The 27,578-nt window shown below is 42.9% G+C and overlaps 1 protein-coding gene across 3 annotated transcripts in view; it reads left to right on the top strand.

Moving 5' to 3' along the window:
- The window catches only part of Pdzd2 (PDZ domain containing 2), a 221,857-nt gene that overhangs the window by 100,877 nt on the left and 93,402 nt on the right, over positions 1 to 27,578 (top strand). For all 3 annotated transcript variants that reach the window (XM_051182565.1, XM_051182564.1, XM_051182566.1), the window contains exon 2: positions 21,813 to 22,314. In XM_051182565.1, coding sequence (XP_051038522.1) covers positions 21,813 to 22,314 — 502 coding nt within the window. The remainder of the gene's footprint in view (positions 1 to 21,812; positions 22,315 to 27,578) is intronic.

Below are 27,578 nucleotides of genomic sequence, written 5' to 3'. Positions count from 1 at the left end.
TTTCAGTGGCTCTAAAGGTTCATAGGAGGAGCCAAACTCAGAGCTCATTGATAAGGCTGGTCCTACCAGCCAGCTTGCTCTGGGGATCCCCATTTGTATTAGTTATGTTTCTATTGCTGTTATGAAATACCATGACCAAAAAATGCATAGAAAAGTTTATTTGGACTAACAACTCCAGAGGTTAGACCCAGGCAAGCAACAAGAGCAGGAACTGATGGCCTACCATCGGGGCTCACCATTGGGGCTGAACCACAATCACAGAGCAAAAGGAGCACACTCAAGGCTTGGAAACCTTAACGCCCACCCCCAGTGGCACAGTTCTGCCAGCAGGGCCTCTCTAAGCCTCCTCAAATAGCACCATCAGTTAGGGACCAAATATTCAAATACCTGACATTATGGGGGTGGGGGCATTTATCATTTAAACTACCACACTCTGTCCCTATCTTCCAAGACTGGAACTTTAGGGAGGCTCACCCAGCATTCATGTGAGGATCAGGATATCCAAACTCCGCCTTGTGTTCACACCAAGAAACACGTTACCTGACAGTTTCACCCTCATGTGTTACAATGTACAACAGCAGGTCATAACACAACAGTTTTGAGGTTACAAGCATCAAACGATTAAAGGAAAGATATGACTGGATGTTATAGATTCAGGATTTGAGACCTCAACACATGGGCAAAAGGCAAGAAAGGTTTGGTGGCTAAAAACATGGTCGAGGTCATTCTCTCCAGAGTAAGCGGCCGTCATCACTTCCACTGCACCCCACAAGATAGAATGTGTGAGGCCAGAATGGAGGCGAATTCTGTATTATTTTCAGTCCACTAGTGACATGTGGAGCTTAAGTCCTTAATTCAGGGAAGGATTGGAGTCTTTGTAGTTTGAATCTCTCGTCAAGTTGTCAGTGAAGCCCTATTGCTTAAGCCAGAACCGCCTGAACCTCTGAGGGTCTTGTTTAATACATCCTGGAGGATAATAATCTAATCCAAGAGCTTGGGGCCATTACCAGACTCCAGAAAACCCTAGTCTTGTGGTTTTCTTGAAAGAATGTTCTAGAATCTCTGTGGGAGGATTGAGAACGTGAGCTCCAGGTGGTTGAAAAAAATTAGTCACACAAATCAGCAAAAACAACTCCATGGAATACAATTGGTTCTCATTAAGTGGATCTGGTACATAAATAAGGACGCAATGTGCCATCCATGTGTGGAACCCACTAGAGGGAGGCCAAAGTGAAGCTTCCATTTACGGAACTTTAAGAAAATCATTATTAGGATATAACTTAAATTAAGTTCCTAGGCGGCATCAGTTCCTTCAGTTATATAAAAGATTAAATAGGGGAGAGGAACAGTGGCTGAGTGGGTAAAGGTGCTTGCAGCCAAACCTGACAACCTGAGTTTGACTTTCCAGGACCCCACATGAAGGGGATAACTGCCTCTGACCTCCACACGGGCAACGTTGTGTACATGTGTCATGTATATGTGTGCCCACATACAACTAAAATTTTAAAGCTTAAATGGGGGTACCTCCAAAACTGAGATGATATGCTTCCAACAGGAAAGAAATGATAGCAACACCTTTCTAGCTACATTGTCCTATAACTTCTGACTGGTACAAGTCATGTAAATTTTCCTCCACACATTTCCATGATACACATGCATCCAGGCCACAATATTGTATGGTATGCAGCCATTGGGAATCTTAATGTTCTAATTAATTCCTATTGCTGTGGCACATACAGCATAGAAAAGGGTTTATTTGGTTTACAATTTCAAGACCATGATTTCAGGGAAGTCAAGGCAGAAACTCATGCCACAATCAAAAGTAGAAAATAAGCACACCCTTGAGGGATTGTTCTGAGCTAGGTATCATACCTCTTGTACTGTCTAGGACCCCCTGCCTCGGGAATAGTGCCACCCACGGTGGACTAGGTCCTCCCACATCAGGTACTAATCAAGGCAGTCCCCCCATAGGCATGCCCATGGCATGGCCTACCTGTTGTAATTGCTAATGGAGAGTCTCAGTGAGTCTAGGTTGTGTGAAGTTGATAGTTAAAGCTAGTACTTAGAACAATGCATTTGCAATTTGTCTGTGTGGTTTTATGTATCGAGTCTGTTCCACTGTACTGCTGTGTAGTAGTCTTGTGTGTATACACATGCCACAGTTGGTTTGTCCATTGATTCTTTGAATGTGTGATTACACCATACAGATATCTGTTGTGATTGCAAAGAAGGTATTTATTCTATACCTTTTCTCTTCTTTGTCTCTTGGACAAAGATAGGTTTTCTTTCATATGTGGTCTCTGCATTTAATTACACTAAATTGACATTTGCTTTTTGTTGTTGATTTTAATTGTTTTTCAAGACAGGGTTTCTCTTTATAACAGTCTTGGCTGTCCTGTCCTGGTACTCACTCCATAGACCAGGCTAGCCTCGAGCTCACAGAGATCTGCCTGCCTCTGCCTCTCAAGTGATGGGATTAAAGGTGTGTACCACCACTGCCCAGCACTTTCTTAATATCTCTCAAACACTGAAAAAAAGTAAAGTATTTGGATGAATATAGTTTATTTTTGTTTTTGTTTTTTTACTTTGCCTGCAAGCATTATTAGATTTTTGTCTGTTTTGAATGTAGATTTTATTTCTTTCTCTCACTACACTTTGAGCCAAGTTTACACTCTCCTTGATTTTTATTTTTAAAGAAAGTGCTAGTCAGTATGAGCCACTGTTCTGACATTATACCCCTTTATTAAGGTGTAATTATTAACCAGAGATGCCAGAACTTCAAATCTTTTTAAACAGTGTTCAGTTTAAAATTGGACATGTTCCATTGAAAGTCTATGGTAAGGGTTTTGAAATATTGACACCCACACAGTTATATTGTGAACACAGCACTCGGAAATTCAGGTTAGAGCTGAGAGCGGGTATCATGAAAGAGGCTGATTTAGAATAATTACGTGATGGGAGCGTCTGAATTTGTACCCTTTGATTTATGATCTGACAGACGTAACGTTTAAAGAAAACCTCGGATTTCACAACCTCAGCTGCGGGCTTGTGGGATGCTGATCACAGCATAAAGATCCTCTCTGAAGACTCAACGACAGCCACAAGGGCTGGTGAAGTGAACTGGCTGCTGCTTTTTAATGAGGAAAGCCTTACATTACAGCAAACTTAATTTAAAAATGGCGGTTCGTGTTATATATAACCACATTTCTTGCAATTGGGGAATGGATCTGTAGACTTTTTTTTTTTTTTAGTTTTTGATTCTCTCTCCCCCCTGCACATGTGTGTGTGCACATGCATGTACACACATCTCTGTGCATGTGTTTGTACATGCATGTGTGCAAATGTGTATGCTTGTGTGTGTAGGTGCTTGTGTCCACATAGCACACATGTGGAGGTCAGAGGACAACTTTCAGAACTTAGTCCCTTTTTTGTTTGTTCTTTGAGACAGGGTTTTTCTCTGTAGCTTTGGAGCCTGTCCTGGCACTTGCTCTGTAGACCAGGCTGGTCTCGAACTCACAGAGATCTGCCTGCCACTGCCTTTCGAGTGCTGGGATTAGTGGCATGTGCCACCACCACCCATCCACTCAGTCCTTTCTTACCTTTGTAGGTTCTGGGGAATGAATACCAGACTATCAGGTTTGCAGAGAATAACTTTTACCCACTGAACCATCTCACTGGCCCAACATTCTTTTACAAATACCAGATTTTATTATACTCCATTATTACCCAGAAAAATGCAGCTTCATCAAAATATTCTAATTTTTTTTAAAAATTCACAACACAAAAATATGAAAATAATTATTTTGGGACTTAAAAAAGTTAAAATTCCTCTGGAAGGGAGGAAAGTGAGCAAATTTCTAAGAAATGTTTTAAAGCTAAAAAGTGAGGAAGGATGTGTTCCCATCAGTCTGTGAATTAGATGTTAAAGCTCTAGTAATTAAGACAGTATGGCACATGGCTCAAAAAACAGACCTATGGAGTCAAGACAGGCCCATGTATATTAGGAAATTTAACATATGGAAATTCCATAGATTGAAATGAGTATCAGTGACAGAATAATGAGTAAGCGTTACTGAAATAATTAGCTCTAAAATTTTGTGGGGTGGGAGTATAACGTTCAATACAGTCTTAAAACCTACAGAGAAATAAATTCCAGATGGACTAAGTACTAAACATGAAGCAGTCTGTAAAAGGAGGAGATGGGCATGTGTTTTCTTTTCCAGGGCTGGGCGGTCTTCTTCAGTGAGGCTGTAAATGCAGGAGGCATGAAGTATGGACAGCTGTAAGAGGTTGGCAGTGCACATGGCAAATCGGGATGGTTTGAGGTGATGGAATGAGTGGCTCCTGTTGGACTCAGTACATTACCCCCCACAAACATCTTTTAAAGAGTAGTTCCCAGGCTGTGTGGTTCTTCCGATGCTCGCCATCATGTGTTGGCTCTGGTAAACACACACATAAATATAGCAGCTACAATTATTTTAAAATCCATTCCTTTCTCACTGTGATTTGCATTTGGAAACTGTGCCCTCCCCCAATCTCAAAATGCTTTTGTGATATTCTCTTTGTTTTAAAACATGTCACCTCTTTATTATGGTGGACACTGTGACTTTGTCTTCCTGTCACTTTTAATTACTGCCTGGTGTAGAAGGTAAAGAATTCAGTTCTGTTTTTAAATGACCAGTGACTACTGACTGACAATGCCTCAAAGTACACTGCATTCCAGGGAGAATGTGGGGGTGCACATGCACATACTGGAGGTTTCCAGAAGACCAAGAACTCTCCTGAGGTGTTCCCGGTCTTGATTAGCATGATGCATGTATAAAACCTACTGGCAGCTATGTTGTGTATGTTGGGGGTAGAGGGGACTCCATCATCAGGGCCAGGCACCAGGTATGCTACAGAGGTTCAATCTGCACAGGAGCCAGATAGCAGTGGCATAGGAGCCCAGCTGTGGTCCAGAAGCTTATGGGAACTCCTGCTGAGCCCAGCATGGGGTTGGTTCAATGTGTGAGCCTGCAGAATGCCACCTCACAAGTGGCTGGCTTGGTAGTTGCCTGGCTTTTCCCAGCCCTGTCACAGAGTTGCTGCTCTCTACCATGTGGTCAACTGCCCAGCATTTCATCCACTCCATGTAGGGTTGGATGAAGAAGTCACTGTCAACCATTCTTAAGAGATGCAACTTTATACTGTCTGCTTTCCGTCACTCATCATCACTGTCACCCATTTGAAATGAAGCAGCAAAGGCCAAAAGATACATAATTTCTTTCCATTTGTTACAGTTGTTTTCCTAATCACTGTTTACATATTTCTGCTTGGTTGTTGTTATTTCCTTCCTTCCTTTGGCTGATGTTGAACAGTTTGTTCTTTTCATAATTCCTTAAGGTTTTTTTTTGTTTTGTTTTGTTTTTGTTTTTTTTTTGTTTTGTTTTGTTTTTTGTTTTTTGTTTTTTGAGAACCCCTCTGTTTTCTGAATTGGCGTTATCACAGGAGTCTCTCTGGTAGAACTGGTTTTTTGTTTCCACAAGTTTGGATTGGTTGAAGTTCAAACTTTTAATTTCTTTTAAGATATTTTCTGATCATCCTTTAGATTTCTTCTTTCTTTTGTCTTTGATTTTTGAAACAGGATTTTTCTATGTAGCTTTGGAGTTTTGTCTTTGTTTTTTTAATGGCCATGCATTTGTGAATTTTCCAGTTTCCTTTTTTCTCAACATCTGGCCTCATCCCTGTGTGACTAGATAAGATACTTGATATGATTTTAATCTCCACAAATGTGTTAATACTTGTTCTGTGGTCTGACACTTGTTTCTGGAGAATAGTCCCCATGTTCTTGGAGAATATGCATGCTGTAGGAATGTTGGGTGTAGTTGATTGGGTTTGTTTGGCCCATGGTAGTGTTCAGATCTGCTGTTTTTTCTTTGACTGATCTGTTGTTGGAAATGGCACATGGAAGTACTCTATTGCAAAGCTGTTCAGTTCTCCCTTTAGAGCTATTATTTATATAGTAAGTGCTCTAGTATGGGGCAGGGGAGCAAGACAAAAGAACAATGAAACTAGGAGGGTTTTTTGTTTGTTTTTTGTTCAATTCCCAGAACTGACATGGCAGCTCACAACTGTCTGTAACTCTGTTCCAGGGGATCTGATGCCCTTATACAAACATACCTGCTGGCAAAACGCTGGTGTATAGAAGATAAAAATAAATGAGTAATTTTTTAAAAAGATAGAGAAGAAAGCCAGGTGTGGTATCTCATGTATTTAACCCCCAGCATTCAGGAGGCGGAGGCAGGTGGATCTCTGAGTTCAAGGCCAGACTGGTTTATATAGTGAGTTTCCTATTAGCCAGGGCTAAATAATGAAGCCCTATCTCAAGGATGGGGGTAGGAAGAGAGGCAAATTCAGCAAAAAAAAAAAAAAGAAAAAGAAAGAAAAAGAAAGAAAAAGATAAAAATAAAGATTCTAACAAATGTGTGTGTGTGTGTGTGTGTGTGTGTGTGTGTATGAGAAAGAGGAGACATTATCATTGATATCACAAATAGAAATAATACAAAGATAAGAGTATGAACAGTCTATGAACAAAGCCAGGCTGGATAGTTGTCTCAGCATTAAGAGGGCTGGCTGCTTTTCCTGAGATCGGGGTTCAGGGTTCAGTTCCCAGCACCTGTGTTGTGGCTTAAAACCATCCTTAACTCCACTTCCAAGGGATCCAGTGCCCCCTTGTGGCCTCTTCTGGTACCAGGCACACAAGCAATACCTATACATACATGCAGCCAAAACACCAAGATAAAAATAAGCAAATCTATTTTTAAGTGTCTATGTACAATTCTGTGTACAACAAATTGGAAATTAATTTGTGGAAGGTGATGTCCATGTTCTTTTGTTTACAAGAGCTTGACTCATTATAGCAAAGATAAGGAATCACACCCAGGTATCTAACAGTGCATATTGTCAATGTGCTATGTTTGTATACAGTGGAACACTACTCAGCCTTTAAAAAGAAAGGAAATATGTCACTTACGACATGGATGAACTTGGAGGACACTGTTTTTAATTAAGCCAGACAAAAGGCAAATAGCTCATGATCTCATATGTGGAATTAAAAAAAAAAAAGTTGAACTCACAGCTGCGGAAAATAAAATGGAGTTGCCAAGGGCCGGTAGAGAAAACATTGGGAAGATGGATGTTAATGGAAAAAGAAAATACAAAATTTCTTTTGGATAGAAATAATAAATTCTGGAGCTCTATCTTGCACCATCGTGAGTACCACTGATGTATTTTATAGATGGACATTGACCAGATAATAGATTTTAAATGTCTTCTGCTACAAAGGTTATGACTCAGTGGACTACTCCATTAGCATGGGTTTCCCACATCACGTGGGAATCACGTTGTTTATATAATATAAATACAGTATTCATCATGCCTTTTAAAAGTTGAAAAATAATAGGAATCACAAAAATAAAAAAAAGGAAGATGAAGCTGGGAGGTGGTAATGGCAGCGCATGCCTTTAGTCCCAGCACTTGGGAGGCAGAGGCAAGCAGATCTGAGTTCGAGGTCAGCGTGGTCTACAAACCTACACAGAGAAACCTTGTATTCAAAAACAAACAAACAAAAGGTGAAATCAGTTCATTTTCCCATCACTCATTTAGTAAACTAGAGGCCTTCTGTTCATTCGGTTGGCTGGATCTCGACTGCCCATTCCCCCAAGGAATATCACATACACTTCCCATCATACAGAGAAAATTCTCAAAACTGTCAGGGTTCAGCAAATTCCTGAAATTGCAGCTTTCCCATCTTTTAACACTCCCTCCATGGGTGTCTCTCTGGACCAGGTGCACAGACTCCCCAGAGTCTCGTCCACTCCCAGTGTCCCACTGATAGACTAGGGATAGACAGTTTTTTGGTCTACCTCCCAGATTTCACGGTTGGATAACGATACTGCTAATAATGACACCCAGTCTTTCAGGCAAGGTCTGGGCAGGACCAGTGCCAGAGTCTGCCACACTTAACTAACAATATTAGCACTTCAAATGCTGTGAGAAAATTGGGGAGTTGCCACAGTATTAAGAGTGCTCTGATAACTTGTCAAATATGGTAAAACAATGGACAAAGAAAGGACAGTCACAGCACAGTTTAGCTCCCTCAGTAGCCTGTAAAGGCAAGAAGATAGGCTTTCACACCTTCATTGCTCTGCAGCAACTTCTTCTGCGTGTTTGGTGAGGAGGCTAAAATAACAGCTCCCTCAATACCTCCTGACTCTCTGAAGCAATCAGCAATCACTGAGTGGGCCTCACTCTAGGCAGCAGACAGCACAGGCTCCCCACTCTTGGGCAAGCGGTGCTGGTAAGTTGCCAGGGGCTGACAAAGACCTTCCAGAGGTTTGTGATACTGTTCAGGGTGATAATGGGCCACACCTTCATTGTGTGAATGAAAACCAAAAAATAAAATTACGGCTTAAAGATTTCCTTCTGAAACAAAATGACTTGGGAATCGAGGACTGAATGTAAGAACAGATGGTCTTAGGACACAGACATCTGGTCATATGATCAGCTCTGTCCTCCATGTGTGGGGGGGGGGTCTCTCATTGTCTGATCTCAAATAACCCCACCCACTTAGAAACTTTCACCTACTGAACATATTGGGGGGGGGTGGTCAGCGGTTAGACAAGAAGTGCCCATGATTAAAGTTATTGAGGAACATGATGATGTCTGTACATCATCTCTCTCAAGATTCTCCACCCCCAACTACACATGGGAGTGCACATAAATAATCCTATTACTTAGGGTATAGAGACAGAAGGATCAGCAGTTGAAGGATAGCCTAGGTTAAATGGTGAATGGGAGAGTAGCCTGGGCTACATGAGGCCTGTCTCAAACAAAAAGTACCTCTAAACATTTAAGTTAGACTCACCTCGTTAAAAATTTGGACTGCAGGCCATCATGGTGACTCAGTAGGTAAAGGCACTTGCTACCAAGCCAAGCCTGACAATCTTTGTTGGCTCTCTGGGACCCACACAGGGGTAGGAAAGACCTGATGGTCATAATCTATCTTCTGACCTCTGCATATACCCACACATTCATGCACATACACTAAAGTAAAAAAAAAAATGTAAATAAAGTTGAAATGTTCTCTATCATAGCCATCTCTTCTTCTGCTCAGTGTAGCTGCTGGCTGTTGAAATGGAGATGGTACCCCTGTGTAGTGCTAAGATCCCCGCTTCCCTGATAAGGAAATGCTTCAGGACCCCCAGGAGATGCCTGAACCACAGGCAGCACCAAAGCCTGCACATGCAGTGGGCACATACACATTTAATGCTTGTTCCATCATACACACTTACCTTTTACTCTCCCAGTTCAGAAAATGACAGCAAAAGTAACAGCTGTCTCACTCTGTCTTTGTAGCTATGTGGATAAAAGATTCCTTCTTAATTAGGATCTTAATCATATTTTTATTTCTTTGAGGTGAGAATATTCACTGTCTTGTTTGTTGCTTTTGAAAGAGGATTTCTCTGTGTAGCCCTGGCTGTCCTGGAACTCACTATGTAGACCAGGCTGGCCTTGATCTCTCAGAGATCCACCTGCCTCTGCCTCCTGAGTGCTGGGATTAAAGACGGGTGCCACCACTGCCCAGCTTTATATCTAAGAATGCATGTTGCAGCTTTCCTTTGGAATTGCTGAATTTCCAGCCACTCCTTGAACACTTTGGAGCCATTAATTAAAATAAGTGCTATCCAAACACAGCACTTCAATGCTACTAAGTCTAATAACTGGGGTGGCTAAGCCACCACTGGGTAGGTAGCATATGCGGCCTAGATAAACCAGACAAAGGGGTGATCTGTATCCTGAGCAGGACAGAGTAGGGTGGCTAGAGATTGCAATTCTTAGAACAGTGAACAGTTAAAACAAGCAGTTCTTTTCTAGAACTTTTCATTTAATATTTTCAGACTGTAATTGAATGTGAGTAACTGAGCCCATGCAAAGAAATCACAGATAAGGGGGGCTGCTGTCTAATTTGAGCTTTGATTACACATCACAGCTGGAAACTTTCTCTCTCATCTTGTCATTTAGACATTGGACACGATCATTTTAAAAACAAACCAGAAAATCTCGCATAATTAAAGTTCAGAAATTCCTGACATGGAAGAATTACGACAGCAGGCGTGGGTTTTCTGCTATTCATAGTATAATACCTAAGTAATCTTTTTTCATTATAAAATACAAACTTCTAATGTGTTCAAATGTTACATATTTAAATCCCAGACCATGTATCATTTTTGCCCCTATAGAATATTCTCAACTCACTGAAGCTCAACTCAACTCAGTGTACATCATTCATGAAAGGGGGTTATGTCTGTGTTTTAAAAGGACTAAAAAAGAATTGACATGTTCGTAGAGTAATACATTTAAAATGGTTTTGTTTCCATATAAAACACGACAGAATCGTGTTAAGCAGGTGTGCATCTTGTTGTGTAAGCTCCAGTACACACATGTTCACATCTGGAGATGCACCACACACTGGATAGAAGCTCCTCTTCTGAACACAAGATCGGCTTCTTCCAGAAGCTCTGAGGGAAGCTCCTCCTCCTGCCCCGTGCCTACTGGTTGGTGCACGTTCTAACCTCCCCCTTTCCTCTCTGTGACCCCTCTGAGGACACTCTGCATTGAGTCCAGCCTCATCCAGATGATCTCATATTGATCCTTAATTACAACTTCTGAGACTCGGCTTCTGTCCCATTCTTTTTCTAAAAGCTACATGTATTAATAATGGGTTTTATCATGACAATGTCATACATGCATACAAGGTATGCATTTCACTCTTGTTTACCCCTATATTCTCTAATTTTGTTCCTCACTCCTACTAGCTGCACCCTGCCTCCTAATAATCCCCCATTCTATTTTCATGTCCCCCCCAAAAATATCTGGAGTCCACATATGAAATATTTTTCTGAGTCTGGATTATTTTTGCTTACTATAATGAGTTCCATCTGTTTTCCTGTAAAGTATTAATTTCATCTTTCTTTATGGCTAAAATAATACTCCATTGTAGATGATACCACACTTTTACCTGTCTCCTGATAGATACCTGGGCTGATTCTGTAAGGTGGCTCTCGTGACTAGTGCTGCAATGGCTTACACCCCTACACCTGCTTATGCCTGTGAATCTGGGTCATCCAAAAGCAGAGGCGGCGGCTGCCCATGCCAACATGGGTTTCTTCTAGAGCTGAAGTATGACGTGTCTGCAGTTGTCTTCTCTGAACACACACTGTACTATCTGTCCATTGCAGTATACTGAAGTATGTACTATGAAAACAACGTTTTGGAAACCCTTGCCTCAGGAAAATTTGGGAAAGGCCCTTTTGAGAGACAGGTAAATCATACAAGGCAAAGTTCTGAGAACAGTTCTGACTGTAGGTCAGAGGTGGGTAGAGGTGCTAACTCCCCACTCCTACATACACACACACAAACACACACACACAAGTGCACGTGCACATCTGACTGGTTTGTGGCAGTCACCTTTGTCAGTGTAGGTTAGGCACATAGGTTACAAAATACCCTGGCTGGGATGGCCAGCCTGCCAGACCCCACCTTGGGTTCTAGGCCAATGCTAATACATCTAGGACCAGCCTCAGAGTTCAAGTGAGGCCAAAAGGCTTGTAGTTTCTCTGAGAGTTAGGAAATCAGCCTCTGGCCAAATGGCCATGAAAGCAAAACCAAAGGCCACTGTTACTCTCTTTCTCTCTTTGGCAAAGAGCAAAGCTGCAACTAGCTTTACCGTGTGCTGTTGTCTGCAGTAGTCATCCGCCACACGTGTGCACACACAACCCTGTCATTCCAAGCACTGTGACCAGCATTCATACAGCCTTAGGACTTCCGGGCTTCAAGTGTATTGTTAAGGTCTCTGTCCTATGGTGCATTTGCCTCTTAAACACTCTAGGTTTGAAACCCTCTTCTGACACTGTCCACTCTTGTGAACTTGATTTCTCCAGACACCTTTTTCCTGAGATGTAGTCCCCTTTGCCCAGTTCTTGCTATCTTCTGGGAGGTTCTGGCCTGGACAGAGACAGCAGATACATTGTTGACTTGTGATTATCTACTACATTTCTGTTGGCATCAATGTGCTAGGCTAGGAAACAGTTTAGCCTTCCAGCATCCCCATTGCTAAACCCTGAAAAGTTGATCTCTGGGGTTAAGGTCTTGCTCAAGGACCCAAGTGACATTGCTGAGACCCAAGCCAAGGGCCGTCTTGCTCCAGATGTTTTATTTAGATGAATTTTCATAAAGCCAACTTTTTGTGTGTGGTTCTTGGGTTTCATATATGTTGGGTAAGCTATCTACCATGGGGCTATAGCCCCAGCTTTTCAAGCTCTGTAGGAGCGAAGCATAGTCCAGTCAGAAGCAGCCCTTTGCTCTTGAATTTTTCTGGCTACATAGCCAGTGAAGGAAACCCCATTGTATTCATCCAACTTTTCAAAAATGCCTCTGCTACTGCTCAGGTTGCAGGGGAGACAACCCTTTATATGGGGTTGGAAACCATGATGCAGGGTTCTTTGCATGCCCCAGCTATCCTACTCCTGGGTATCCACCCACGGGAGGTGACTGTACGCTTGTGTTCTTTGCAGCGCCTGTGACAATAGGTGAGATGTGGGATCAACATGTGCATGGAAAGCATGGTGCATTTTGACAGTGGGATATCGGCCATAGTGAAGAATGAATTGTGATGTTTTCAGGAAAATGAATGGGACTTAGAGGTCATCATAGAAAGCAAAATAAGTCAGAGACAAGTATTTATTTTCACTCAAGCATGGAGTCTGTTTGATTTTTAAAACAAATCATAAAGTAGTAGTTGGGCTGTGAAAAACAGGATACAGGGATGTGGGGGAGGGTATGAGCTAGGGTAGTTGGGAGGGGGAATACAGTCGGACACGATAATACATGCATGTACAGAAGTGTCACAGGAAACCCAATTCATACATACACTCATTTTGTTAATTGGCAAGTATTTTCAGGGTTTTTAAAAAAATTTTCATACTTTTTTTTAATTCATTGAAAACTTCATATGTGTACATATATCTTAACTTTGTCCTCTACTAACTCCTCCCTACCCAGAAGTTAACAGTGCTGGCTGCTCCTCCAGAAGACCTAGGTTCAATTCCCATTACCATGTAGTGGCTTACAATCATCTGTAAGTTCCGTCCTAGGGGATCTAATACCCTCTTCTGGCCTATATGGACATTAGGTACACACTGTACAGGTTCATTTCCATCATTTGTTTGGAGTTAGGTGGGTTTGCATCCTGGCTAAATGGCCCTGTCAATCTTGGAAGTTTTGGTTTTCTTCTCACATTGGAAAAGTGAGCCATAGTTTTTACCCGGTAAGGTGTCATAGATTAACCCAAGGCTCTGTGTTCATAGACTTAACACAGGTCATGTTGTTTGATGTTAATCAGTTCTGATCCCTACCGGTTTCCATGGTTAAACTCACTGTGTGGAGCACGTCTAATGCAAATACTGGCAAAAATGAGCTTTGTCTCTTCAACATTGGTGCCCGCACATCCTGCCATTGAAGGCTTGTGTGCTCTGTGTGTGTGTGTGTGTGTGTGTGTGTGTGTGTGTGTGTATGCACGCATGCATGCTCATGCATGCGCTTCACACACAGTTGCTTTAAAAATCCCAATAAAGAGGGAAAACACAAAGACATTTATATTCTGTGAACAGAACTAAGACCCAGAGGCCTCCAAGATTTGCACACTATCAGAACACAGTTCCAGCTACTTGGTGGATGCCAAGAGTTTACCATCATTCTCCCCACATCTGGAAAGACATGCTTTATCTGTTTTTCTAGGCCAGAGTTCTGTTGACTTGGCTTTCTTGTAATCAGAGGCCTCTAAACCAGCAAGAGTCCTAATGGATCACAAAGATGGATGGTCCCACAGGGAAGGGGTCCAGCTTCATAGTGGCATCCTTTTCCCCAGGGAGGAGGACCACAAGCTGGCAATCAGTCTGTGTGAGCCTTGGTAGATTATAGGACCTGTGAGCCTAGCCATGCCTGCTGGAGAAGAAATGAAGAAGAAAACAGAAGGTTCTATATGTGCAGAAAGGATTCAGAATTAAGCGGGATGTCAGCCAGAACATGTAGATAAAGAGAGTGACCTTGCTCTTCTTTTTGTATCTTTTCTGACTTCAAAACAGTGAAAGCTATTCTGAAAAGCAGCCTGCAATATTTGATGGAAGTTGTTTTGACATAAGTGAAACCAGGCTTGGCACAAGGAGAGGGCAGACTCAGGCCAAACCCATGGAGCGGACCCTGGAAGGATGGAGACAAGCTGGAGCAATTGTTTCAAGATGGCTCTGGACCCACTTGAAAGCCAGGGAGCCAGAGGGTGCAGACATTTCGTCAATGTCTGAATTACTGTGTGAGAAACCTTGTATGGCCCCCTGAGACATACAGGCTCGTGAGGTTCCATCTTCTCTCAACCCTGAAGAAGGGAGAGGGACAGTGTGGACTTGGGAGGGAGGTCGTCTGCTGGCTGCCAGCTGTGGCTGGTTGGGAAAATCCCAGCAGAAAGGGAGATTGTGGCACTTGGTCACAGAGTTTCTAGCACCTTTTAAGAATTTGATAGATGTGGCAGGGAGAGCATGGGACTCGTCTTCACATGAGGGGGTAGAAGGGGGCGTGGCTCTACACTAGAAGATAAATTGGATGTCATCTCTTAAAAGTTTAGTTGTTCTGGGGATTGATAGCAGCCTCTTGCAAGGGAAGATCAGGGACAGCATCCTATGTGGAAAGTCTAGGAATTAATATAGGATGCAATGCCTCAGGGCCGCAGATTGCACAAAACCCTTTGAGAAAAGCAGTCTTCACAGGAGCTCATGGGTGTCCTGGAAAGGGCCAGGCTTCCATTCCCTTCCTGAGAAGTTGACTGGAGTCACAAAGACACACGGCATCTATGTGAAGTCAACTTATCACTGTGGGACGTGGGCCTGTGAGATAAAGACCAGTCACGACCTTGGGCTGTGTGGACTCCCACGACTGTGCTGCTCTCCTCCAGTTGTTTCTCTGCAGTGCCCCACCCCTTTATTTCTAAAAGATACAAAGGGAATTGGGAGAACACAGAGTCTGCTTTGGTGGAATGTTACAATGTCTCTGAGTTTGCAGGGGATAGAGTCGAAGCAGAAAAGAACACCTCTATACTCGATGCTGAGAGCCACAAATGTCCCAGCTATCTTAAAGGCTGATGCCCCCAATTTAATCAGGACACTGTAGACATTGCATATTGAATAGACTTCAGATACACATTGACTTACGTTTCTAGCCACTGGTGCCCCTAAAGTGTTGAGCTTTCATAAGCCTGGTGTTAGGAACAAAACCAATTATCAACCAGCTATTTTGCCCATTGTTCTGCTGTAAGTGAAGAGCTGTGGTTTTGCCTGACTGGTGGGATACTGGTTAACCTGCTGTAGGCTCATGAATGATGAAGACAAAAGAAATGAGGCTTCTGGGTCAAGAATGACAGACAGTTCATTGTTCATGGGAATAATAGTATACTAATTCTTACTCTGTTTATACTCACTCTCGCTTATTGCAGTTTGTGTTACCCACGGCCACTCGTTCTGAGAACAGTAAATGGCAAGTTTCAGATATAATTCATAATTTTAAATTGCACACCATTCTCAATAGCATGAGGGACTCTTGAGCCATCCCACTCTGCTTTACCCAGGATGGGGACCTTCCCTTTGTCCAGGGTGATCATGCTGTCTCTATAGCCAACTTGCTAGTCATTTAGCTGACTTGGTCAGTAAGTCAACTATTGTGCTAAACAATTGTGTTCATATAGCCCCTATTTCCCTTGATGGTAAACAAAAACCACCAGAGCAAAATTAGTGATAATTCAGATGTGTCAAAGAGAAGCCTTAAGTGAAGAACTAATAATGGGGAAATGTATGTAGAGAGAGAAAAGCCTATAGAGCAGGTACCGTCCCTTAGTTAAGCATCCACTGGGAAGTCTTGGAATCTAGGTTACCATAGCCAGTGTTAGTGCATCTCCCCTGTTTTCCCAAACCCTGGCTTCCCTGTGGGTAGCATACGCCTTCATCCATAGCTGTCACTTAATTTCTACTTCTTAAATGTGTGATGCTGGTAGGTTTTCTTAGAGAAGGTTGTGGAATCAGTGAGTCTTGTCCCTCAAATTCAAGCTGTCTGACAGGGAGTACCTAAGACAGACTACCACGAGCAACTGTGTCCCTTCCCCTCTGTGGATCTGTCTAAACTTGCCTCCCTGTGTTTCCCTGCCAAATCTTCCCCGGGAAATTAATTACTATGTATTTAACATTTCCTCCCAACCTACATTTCTTCAAAGCCTCTAAACAACCTCAGAGAGTCCTCTGGAATAACTAGGCTTTAGCACGTTTCCAAAGAACCTTAGGGTGACAACTCAACCTCCATTACTTCTGAGGAGAAAAACAACCATGGGCAAAAACAATTGATCTCCATTTGTCTAATATAAGAGTGGTTGTTAGAACCCAATTTAGGGTGTGTGTGTGTGTGTGTGTGTGTGTGTGTGTGTGTGTGTGTGTGTGTGTAGTCTTACTGTGTCCAGAGCTAGCCTGAGACTCACTTTGTAGCTCAGCCTGGCCCAAAGCTTGTGCCAATCCTCTTGTCTTGGCCTCCCAAGTACTAGGAATACAGATATGAGCCTCTGCTACAGGCTTCTACTATTGTTCTATGTAAGTCATATTTTACACTGAGGATATGGCTCAGTGACAGAATGCATACTTAGCAAGTACATGGTCCTGGGTTTCATCCTAACTCCAAAGCACAAAAAGAAAACACATACCCTTTAGACACTGTCATAGTAACTCATGTATGAACAGCCTCCTTTAGTCAGGACTTGCTTTCATCTACATTGAGTGTCTGGCATTCTGAGATGAAGTAGGAACTTCTGCTTTGTTGAAAAGTATTGAGTTATATAATTGCTCTAGAGTTCTTAAGTTACATGATATTTCGTGAGCAGTGTCCATTCCTGGATATCTAAGTTACTATGGAGAGAGAGAGAGAGAATGTGTGTGTATGTATGTGTAAACCCATAGCTACCAAATACCTAAGGTGATTTTCAGGGGTACCTGGAGATTATTCCTTCTGAGGGATTGAAAAACCATCAATATGTCCCATCCTGATAGTATCACTATCTCCAGGATAGGGGATGGTTGGACAATGTGTGACTTCAGCCTTCTAGTTTCTGCCTATATTTGCCTGTTTTACCCATATTTCCTCATATTTCTTGTTGAAACTCCAGGCACCTTTATTAGAGTGTCCAGTCTCTTACTTGACCACTCTTCCACCATCCCCATCTACCAAAGAGCAAAGTCTCCAGAACTGGACAGTGTCCAAGCTTCAGTGCATAAGACACCTGTATAGATAAGGGGATGAGGAGGTGACTTCAGAAAAAAATAAGAAGGGAAAGTTCTAGAATCAGAACTTTGTTCCAAGGGAGCTAGATATGGGCTGTTCTTAAGGTGCCCATGTCAAAAAGTCACAACTGCCTGTAACTCCATCTCCAGGGAGTCTGATGCCCTCTTCTGACCTGCACCTGCACACACGCACACATGCACAGACACACTCACACACAGATAAACACATACACATTTTTTTTGTTTTTATTTTTCAAGACAGGTTTTCCTTATGTAGCACTGGCTGTCCTGAACGATCTCTGTAGACCAGCCTGGACTCCAACTCAGAGATCCGCCTGCCTCTGCCTCCTGTGTGCTGGGATTAAAAGCTTGTGCCACCACTGCCCAGCTACACACAGTTTAAAATCAAATGAAATATAGTAAAACTTCATTATCAGATATTGTTGGGCTTTCTTCATTTTAAAGTCATCCTAAGAAAGTTAAAATAAAATTTTAATTGAATTAATACTTTTATTTTCCAAAAGAAAATCTAAATTTGGGGAGTGGAGGATCAAGGCACTGTCATAGAGAAGTGCCTGAAAAGCCCCAGACCTTTTTTTGTGAAGAGGAAGTCTATTTCTCTAACCCTCAAACGTCACTCATCCCAATCAATTTATCCTTTCTCAGCTGCAGCACCAGAGTTTGTTCCCAGCAAAGCTCAGGCCCAGGCTGGTTGCCCCACACAGCTGTGCTTGGAGGTGCAGACTGGTGGGAGGCACTTGAGCTGTGAGTGTGTGGGTTCATGCCTTTGTCACTGATGATTCTCATGGGACCAAATCGGTCACCTCCAGAGCTGACTGCTACACAGTGAGACCATTCCCAGCTGTCTCCCTCTCCATATGCACTCACTGGCCCTTCTGCCATGAGTTAAAACAGCACAAGACCCTGTGAGATGGGCCCACCCAACCTAGAACTCCCCAGCCATTAGTATCCTGAGCCAAAATAAACCCTTTTCCTTTATGAAGAGCCAGGGCTCAGATTTCTGTTAAAACAACCCAAAGCTAAGACCAACTGATTTTGGAGTTCAGTGTAAGGTTTCTAATGCCTGAAATGGAAAGACAGCTAGGTCAGTAAAGGGCTTGCTGTGCAGTACAATGAAAAGAAAATTATCGGGCCTGGTGATACCTGTACTAGTAATACCTATACTAGGGAGATAGGCCTCAGTGCCTACCTAGCCTTCACAGTGACGACCAGGCCATGAGACTTCCTGCGGGGAAGAGGTTGGAACATCACCTAAGGTTGTCCTTGGTCCTTCACATGTACACAAACACATATGCATGCCCAGCTACACACACACACACACACACACACACATACACACACACACACACACACACACACCTGTAATGTAATAGAGGAGGCTTGAATGCTTGAATTGTGGGAAAGCACTGGAAAGACTAGGTAAGTCATCTGGATGCATATAGATAGAGAAGATGGGTCTGTTAGATGTAAGGTGATTTAAGAATTCTAAGGAAATTACCCCCTAGCCAAAGTGTCTTCCTCACTGCCTTTTTATGGGATCCATAATTCATTAATTATCCATTGTCTTTGAGATGACCTTACAAAAGCCAAAGTCCAGGAAGGAATAAAACAGCCTGTCTCTCAGTTCCTTTACCATGTCAAGGTGTTATTTATTGCTAGGAAGCCAGAAGAAGGCAGAGAGGTGTAGCAACCCTGAAGATAAACTATTTTTGGACTTACAGTTTCGCCCAGCACAGACTCTGTAGAACAAGTGAAATGCCGTGTCCATCACCACAGATCCATGAGACCCACCATGTCCATCACCACAGATCCATGAGACCCATGAAAGCACAAATGGAAAAAAAGATATTTTAGCTCTTGTACTTCAAAACAATGGATCAGCCTTTTTAGCACTAAAGGAAATATCTGTGCATATCACACACACTGTGTGTGTGTGTGTGTGTGGGTGTATGTGTGTGTGTGTGTGTGTGAGAGAGAGAGAGAGAGAGAGAGAGAGAGAGAGAGAGAGAATAGGGTTGAACTCAGTGCCTCACACATATTCAGTGAACATTCTACCATGAACAATATCCGAAATCCTCAAGGCGCTGATCCGACTATTAGGTGTTGGGAATCCTTTGGGCTAGACTCTAGCATATTCCTAGCAAGCTAGCCACTGTGTCTTCACTTTCTGTCCCCAGCATGTTGCTGGCATAGATGCCCATGGTGAGATGAAAGATGACCTACTCTCCTTCCCACCTGCTGACAGCTCAGCTTTCCCACCCAGTTTTCCCTGGTGACAAAAATCACAGGAGGGCATCTTAACATCTGCTTACCCAGCATCCTCTTCTCTTAGGAGCCAATACTGCCTAGTTGGGGGGGGGAGGGGGGACAGGTGGCTTGATACACTTCCAAAACCTCTTTCTTATTTCTCACTTACTGAGGATGCAGGATGCAGGTCACAGAGCCTCTGGCCCTTGTTGTTGTTGTTTGTACACATAGGAAGGCCAGAAGCAGGTTGGGTTTATGAAGGATTAATTGTTGACACTCTTTGCTTGGAAACAACAGTGTGTAGGATTTTCCCCAGGGTTCTTTGGGGATCTGTACATCTTTATCTTCTTGGGAAGTGGAGGGTCCAACCTGTCTTCATTTCCTGACTTTGAGGAAGTCTTTACTGTAATGATCTGAGGTCCAAATGCCAACCAGTACTTACTTCATCTCTTCATGTCCTTTAAGCTCTGGAGCAGATGCTGTTTCACCCTTCACATGGTTCTCTAAGATTTATTGTCTCCTGCTTCTTCATGTTTGTCAGCCCTCAAGTATATGAGAAGGTGACTGGATATGACCTGCCTTCTCTATTTCAAGGGACTCCCTACTCCTTCAACTCTTCTTGGTTGGTGGTTTTCAACACTTTTCTTTGTCCTTGTCAGCTTTGTTGATGTCTTTTTCTCCTCTTAATATGATGCCCTGGAAATGCAAGTCCATGTATCATGTGAAAAGCCCAAACTAGGGCAGTTAGCAAGGAAAACCCTGCACACAACTGCCAATGCTTCCTTAACAAGCCACGTATTAATACCCCGTCCATGCTCAGCCTTGGGTCTGTCCTCACTTCATCTGCTACTAGACAGAAGTCCTTACAGTACTGCTCATTTCCTTTTCATTCTAAGACCAGAATTCATATTTTCTCCAGCCTGTTGTATTGCTTTTTTTCAACCCACTTTATTTTTGATGTGTTATGAGTGTTTTGTCCATCTATATGTATGTAAATCATATTCATGCCTGGTGCCTTGAGAAGTCAGAACAGCATTGGATTCCCTGTAACAGGAGTTATGGATGGTTATGAGCCACCAGGCAGTGCTGGGAAATGAACCCAGGTCCTCTGCAAAAACAACAAGCGCTCTTGACGACTGAGGCATTTCTCCAACCAGCCTCCACTATCTGTTCCATACTTTAGGAATTGTTACTCATTGGCCACTACAGATGGAAGCCTTGTGTAATTCTAATGCAAGAAATTGCTAGAAGAGTGAAGAATATTTTTTGTCCAGCCTCTTTTCCTGCTTAAATACGCATAATCATGTATACCTAAGGGACATAGAGTGACATTTTCAATATGCACCATAATGATCAGATCAAGGTAACTGGCACCCATCACCTCCAGTATTGGCCATTTCTCTTGGAACATTTAGAACACTCTTCCTAGCTATTTTGAAACCTACAACTAAATGATGTCAACCATAGTTGCCAGATTATGCTACAGAGTAGTAGAATTTACTTATATTAGAATTGTCTTTTGATTTTTTTTTTATTTTTATGTGTATCAGTGTTTTGCCCGGATGTGTGTCTGTGTGAAGATGTCAGATTCCCCCATAATTGGAGTTGGTTGTGAGATGCCACATGGGTGCTGGATTGAATCCAAGTTCTCTAAGAACAGCCAGTGTTCGTAACTGCTGAGCCATCTCTCCAGCCCTCAAGAATTTTCTTTCTTTTTTAGGGACTGGACGTAGAGCACAGAAGTAGAGTGCTTGCCTAGCATACATGAGGCCCTGGATTCATTCATCAGTGCTGTAGAGCAAACAACACACAAAGAATCTTGGTTTTTTTTTTTTTTTGTTTTGTTTTGTTTTTTTTTTTTAATACTATGTTGGGATTGGCTTTGTTATAGAAAAATCTGTTCTCAGGCCACTGATTCTAGGAAAGATAAATTAGAAGTTTCTAGTCCATGGGATCTTTTTGCTTGAGGTATTGGCAATCATTTCAATATCCACAATGGGATATAGTGGAGGCTGGAACTGCTCCCTGGGAAGCCCAGTGCCTCAGTCCCTTAGCCAGGTTTTTGGTTACCAGGCCCTGGCTGGATGCTGACACTGTACAAGGAAGGGTTGGGGTCTGACCTCGCATGTCTGTGTGTTGCAGTTACCTGGCTGAACAGTGCTGGAATGGCGGCTTCATCTACCTGATCATGCTTCGGCGCTTCAAGCACAAAACCCACCTGACTTACAATGGCAACGGCAGCAACAGCTCAGAACCAGGAGAGACACCTACCTTGGAGCTGGGTGACCAAACTTCCAAAAAGGGGAAAAGAACAAGAAAGTTTGGGGTCATTTCCAGACCCCCTATCAACAAGACCCCTGAAGAACCCAAGAGCGGCAGTGGCTGTGATGCTGCTGATGACCCCAGCTCTGAGTTGGAGAATGGCACAGACCCTGAACTTGGAAATGGCCATGACTTTGAGCTAGAAAATGGCCCACATTCTCTCAAGGATGTGGCTGGACCCCATCTGGAGAAGTCTGAAGTAGACAGAGGAGCAGAACTCAGAATTCCAAATGCAGAGGCTCCTCTGGGTACCAGCGATGACAAATGTCATGTCTCAAAGAGTGGGAAGACAGACTTCCAGTCCAGTGACTGCCTGGCACGGGTAAGGTGCAGTTGGGTTTAGAATCGGATCTTTTTTTTTTTCTGAATATGCATGCCTGCCTGCCTGCCTGTCTGTCGTCCATCCGTTTGTGTGGGTTCATGTGTGTGAAGGCCAGAGGACAGTGAGAGGTATCATTCCTCATTGCTCAGGTGCCCTCCACCTTGTGTTTTGAGATCAGGTCTATCAGCAGCCTGAAACTCACCAGACAGGTTAAGCTGAGTAGCTGGCAAGCCCCTAGAACCTGCCTAATTCCCATTCTCCAACATGCTACCATGTCCAGCTTTGTATGTGGATTCTGGGCATTGACTCTGTGTCCTCGTGCTTGCAAGGCAAGCACTTTACAGCTATTTCCTTGGCCGTAGAATCTGAATTTTAACATGAATATTGTTGAAACTGCCTTTCAACTTCAAAAAAAAAAAAAAATAGACCTAAGATAGCCTTGTACTTAGAAGCCAACAAACTCATGGAGATAAACGATCAGAGCCTTACCAACAACAGAAAAAGTTCAAGTTGTTTTACCCCACTTAAAGAGCCGGTGAAGTGATCCTAAGTGGAAAACTGAAGCCTTCTGTGGTAACATTTGAGCTCTCTGAGGCCCAGATAAAGCGCTGTACTGCCTGGCTGTTCATCACCACGGTCACAGAGAAATTGCTACTTGAAGGCCAAAGATTCCTAGTGGCAGTTGATAATGCAAACATCCAGGCTCAGCGTGACACAGGAAGGGTGGCCGACACGGGGAAGCATCTGCTTTTATTTTTAACAGTTCAAAGCCAGTGCTATTTTATGAGATCATGTTATTACACTGGTAAATTCCAGTGGCACACAGAAGTGTCTTAGTGAAATCTCATCTCAGTACTTTCTCTGTCATGGCTGAGGTCAGTCTTTGTAGAAGTGAGAGTAGACTAGGGTGGGTGGACTCCATCTCAGATTGTCTCCACCGGTATCCTTTCTTAAGAGTTGGGTTTCTGTAGGGCGGACATGCCTGAGACATGAATGCTCCTGGCAGAGGGTGCTATGGAAGTAATAGCTTCCCGAGTGGGTGCCGACGGGCTGCTCTGACTCGGAAAACACCCGAGGGATGAAAGGCAAAGGCGGAAGAGAGGTGTGGAAAAATCGTGTTGGGGTTTGGCTGCCGAGGAAATGTACCCTGGGAGTGAACAGGATGCCTCATGAGGCTATTTGGTGCAGTTACTTCTATAGTTTGAACCAATCCGTATGCAGGATTCAGAAGGCATAACCACTCTCTCATTCACAGAAAGCCCTAGAGGCAGCATTTTCTGTGGATGAATGGAGGGACAAACGAGAAGAAAGGCCATGTTTCTTTCTATCAGTGCTTTCTCTCCATTTTATGGGGCTCCCCAGGAGGTTTAAAGTTTAAATATGAGTATAGAATATATATATATATATATATATATATAATCACCTGAAGACTAAGAGCAGTAATAGCACTAATACTCTGGATGCTCTGACTTGCTGAAAGTCCCTTCCCACATCGTGATTAGACTGAATCCACCCAAAGCGTAAGATGAAAACTTTCAGATAGATAGTGTTGGCCTCCTGGGTCATTTCAAGTGTTTGAGTTCCAAATGAGGTTGAATCTCACAAACAGTTCAAAAAAATAAATGGTTTTAGTATCCTAGGACATGATGGGAATAATTGGGGATGATTTGTAAAGAAGAAGAAAAGTGAAAAAGAAAACGTATAGCAAGTCCCCAACCCCCACTCACTTTAATTGAAAAAGAGACATAAAATTGAATTTCTGGGTTAGACTGTGTGTCACAGTCCCTCTTGCCTACCTTTTGAGCTCAAGGTCAAATGACCCAGAAGGTGTAAAGATTTTAAAAATGCAAATGCTCATCTATTACTATAGGGACATTTTTAAAATTACATTTTGCACATTTTTTTTCACTTGGGATGGGAACTTCATGCCATGGCACAGGTGTCAAGGTCAGAAGACACTTTGAAGGAGTCAGATCTCTCCTTTCCACCATGTGGCCCTGGGGATTGAACTCAGGTGGTCAGCTTGGCAGCAAGCACTTTTGCCCACTTTGTCGTCAGCCCTTCAGCTGTATGGGACCATTGTTTCAAACCACACCTTTTCTAGAAGGGGAATCTGTCACCTGCAATTGGAGCTTTTTCTAGGGATCATAAGGCACAGGATGATGGTTGGCTCTGGTGGCACTGTAGGTGTTGAAAAGTGAGAATGGACTACACCCCTTCTGGGATCATACTGTCTATCACCCACCAACCCAGAAGTTTCTTTGCTGGTGTTTTCTCAGGCTCAAGGATTGATGAGCTCTTCACAGCTCCCCCCACTCCACAGCAGCCCTTGACATAACCCTCCATAAAGGCTGACGGGGTTCTTGGGCTGTAGTGAGTGGGGTTTTATTTTTACTCCAGCATAGTTGAGACCAAGGTCACACTAAAATGGAATTTCCAGAAAATATCTACTTACCTCTTAAGTCTTTGGGGAGGGGAATTCCATTGCGTTTGAATAATAGGAGATTTGACGTGTCATTGTAATTCCGTTTCTGCTTTATTAATGATTTAATATATCCACAGAGACTTAATAGGTTACTGGAAAGGCCTACAATGCCCAGTCAGACCATTTTGTTTGGCAGTTTCTTCTTTTTTATTTATTCTAAGAAAATATGACATTAACATAAATCCCAAGCCATTGTTTTCCCATTCTGCTCTCTTAGTAGAGCAATGGGAAATACTTCCTTTTAATAATTCTGGGTTTTTTTGTTTTTTTTTTTTTTTTTTTGAAACAGGACTTGTTACACACCTCTAGATGGCCTGGTTCTACATAGCTCAGGTTGACCACGAACTTCATAGCAGTCCACCTGCCTAAGCCTCTCCAGAGGTTACAGGTATGAGCCACCATTCCTGGCTGCAAACATTTTAATTTCTAAAAAAGATATATTACCCAGGCCTTTAATCCCAGCACTCGGGAGGCAGAGGCAGGGGGGTCTCTGAGTTTGAGGCCACTATGAGCTAAAGAACTAGTTGCAGAACAACCAAGGCTACACACAAAGAAACCCTTCTTGAAAGATTAAATAAATATTAAAATTGGTATGTTTATATAAAATAGTAACTCAAATAATACATATATGAGCAGATTATTCTTTATAAAATGCAAAACTTGGGCCTGTCTTCTAAAACACAAGAAAGTCCCAGCACATAAGACAAGCAATTGTAGAGATAAGTTCAGGGTAATTTTACAGAGCAAAGTCATTCAAGAAGATGGTTACTTGTGTCTGTTTACCTAGAGCATGTCTTTTTGTAAAATGCCAAAATGCATACATCCAGAGGCAGGTTAGGTGGAAATTCTACCAGGTCAGCCAGTTTACTTACGACTACTAGATATGTCTGTGGATACAGTGACGTAACCCCAGTAATCATTATTTACCCTATGCAGCATCAGACCTCAGGCAGGTACCCCAGATCTGCGTCTGCAGGAAGAGTGGGACATCTCCCATGTGGCCACTGATTGGCACTGACCAAGATTCTCTTCTGGTAGCCTCCAGTGTCACTGGGGGTCATATTGTCCTTTGTGGTCCTATTTCATAAGCCCAGGTCTACATCTCCCCTCTCCTTCTCCAGCCTTTCCACCAACTGCCTGCAGTATGACTCCGGTGTAGATATTTCATCTTGTGCCAAGATTTAATGCAAGCCTTCCCTGAACCATGAGGTCCACCCCAGTGGTCCAGTCTTGCTTAGTCTTATCCAAGATTGGGCGACCATCTATTCTGGGTTGTCTGGGATGTCCCTGTTGTCACTGCACATGCTAGGAAAGCCCTCTTGGTAAAGTCTTCTGAGAGGCTTCCCTCCCTCCTAACATCATGTCCATCCCAATTGCCAAGTCCTGTTAACACTGGTTTCCCTGAAGCTCTCCTAGTCCCGGCTACTTTTTATCCCCGCTGCTAGAGCTCATGAGTTCAGGCAGGTGTAAAAAGTTGTCTCCTACCCACTACCACTTGACCACTCTTCTTCCCATCACCCAATATATCTTTGAGGGACCTTTCTCAAGAGCAAATCAAGTACACATATACACCCACACTTGCACCATAGTTAAGCCCTTTGGGTGAGTCCACAGTGATGTCCAGATACCTTAGTATAGCATTCAAGGTTCTTATTCTGATTCCATACTTAAATCTGTGCCTCAGACTCCCTTGTTTTGTGCATGTATACTGTATTTTATAATATATATTTATACATTTACATTTATATGACATATCATTTTATGTAATATTTATATATTATATGTGAAGTATAATAGTGTTGTATATTGTATTCTATAATACATTAAAATATATAATATATAAATATATATTATGTTTACTGGGTTTTTAAAAATAAGGTAAAAGGTTCACATAGCCAACTGAAGAGGTTCAAAGCCCTCAATGCCCCACCCCCAACACAAGAGTTTCCATTTCTATGGGAGCATGTGCACCCTGACTTGGTTCATGGATACATTCTCCAAGCCAGAGACACTTCAAGGCCCATACAAGGCCCATTCATCTCGCACAAAGGCTTCATCTTGAATGTGTGATCCTTTGTGAACTCAAGCTTCTACCCTTTCTTGGTGGATGGGGTGCAACTGGAAATTCCAAGCTCCTGGTGTTGTGGTTTCCAGGGGCCAGGCCTGTGCTGAACTTATTAGGGTTTCTTAGTACATCTTGCCACCACTAAGCTGGCTAGGATTTTCAGCACAGGTGCTGGCTTTTGCCTTAAGTCATTGTGGATGCTACACTCTCTGCCAGGTATCTCTTCCTCTTTCCTCTGGCTCTTAGATCACACCTTCCTGCAAGAGACCTCTGTGGCCTTCTCATCACCAGGACACTCTGCTCTGGGCTCCTGCATCGCCCCACTGATCACCCTACTGCCTGCCCATTGGCACATCACATTTAAACACAACGTATTCTGATGACTATTTAGCCTGTGATATCCCCATGTTCCTATTTTACTCTGAAGGACGGGGCCTTATATGTCTTGCTGGCACCAGTTTAGTTCAATGACTTGTAAATGAAGTGCTCTGTATGTCCTTATTAATGAAGAGGCCCAGGGATGGAATGATGGCTTCCATTTCTGTCCACATCTCTGTGACCTCCCAGCTGCCTTGGCTCTTCCCTGGACTGTTTTCTTGCCTATACACTGAGCACTGTGGTCTGATGACTAAGCCCTGACACTGTGATCACACATTTTTTATTTCTTACTGATGGTCTCAAATAAGTAGGGATAAGCAACTGGTCTCAGAATAG

This window comes from Phodopus roborovskii, unplaced genomic scaffold (assembly GCF_943737965.1).
Source record: "Phodopus roborovskii unplaced genomic scaffold, PHOROB, whole genome shotgun sequence".
In the NCBI taxonomy this organism is placed as follows: domain Eukaryota; kingdom Metazoa; phylum Chordata; class Mammalia; order Rodentia; family Cricetidae; genus Phodopus; species Phodopus roborovskii.
The sequence above is the reverse complement of the archived record's forward strand: the minus strand, read 5'-3'. Positions and strand labels throughout refer to the sequence as shown.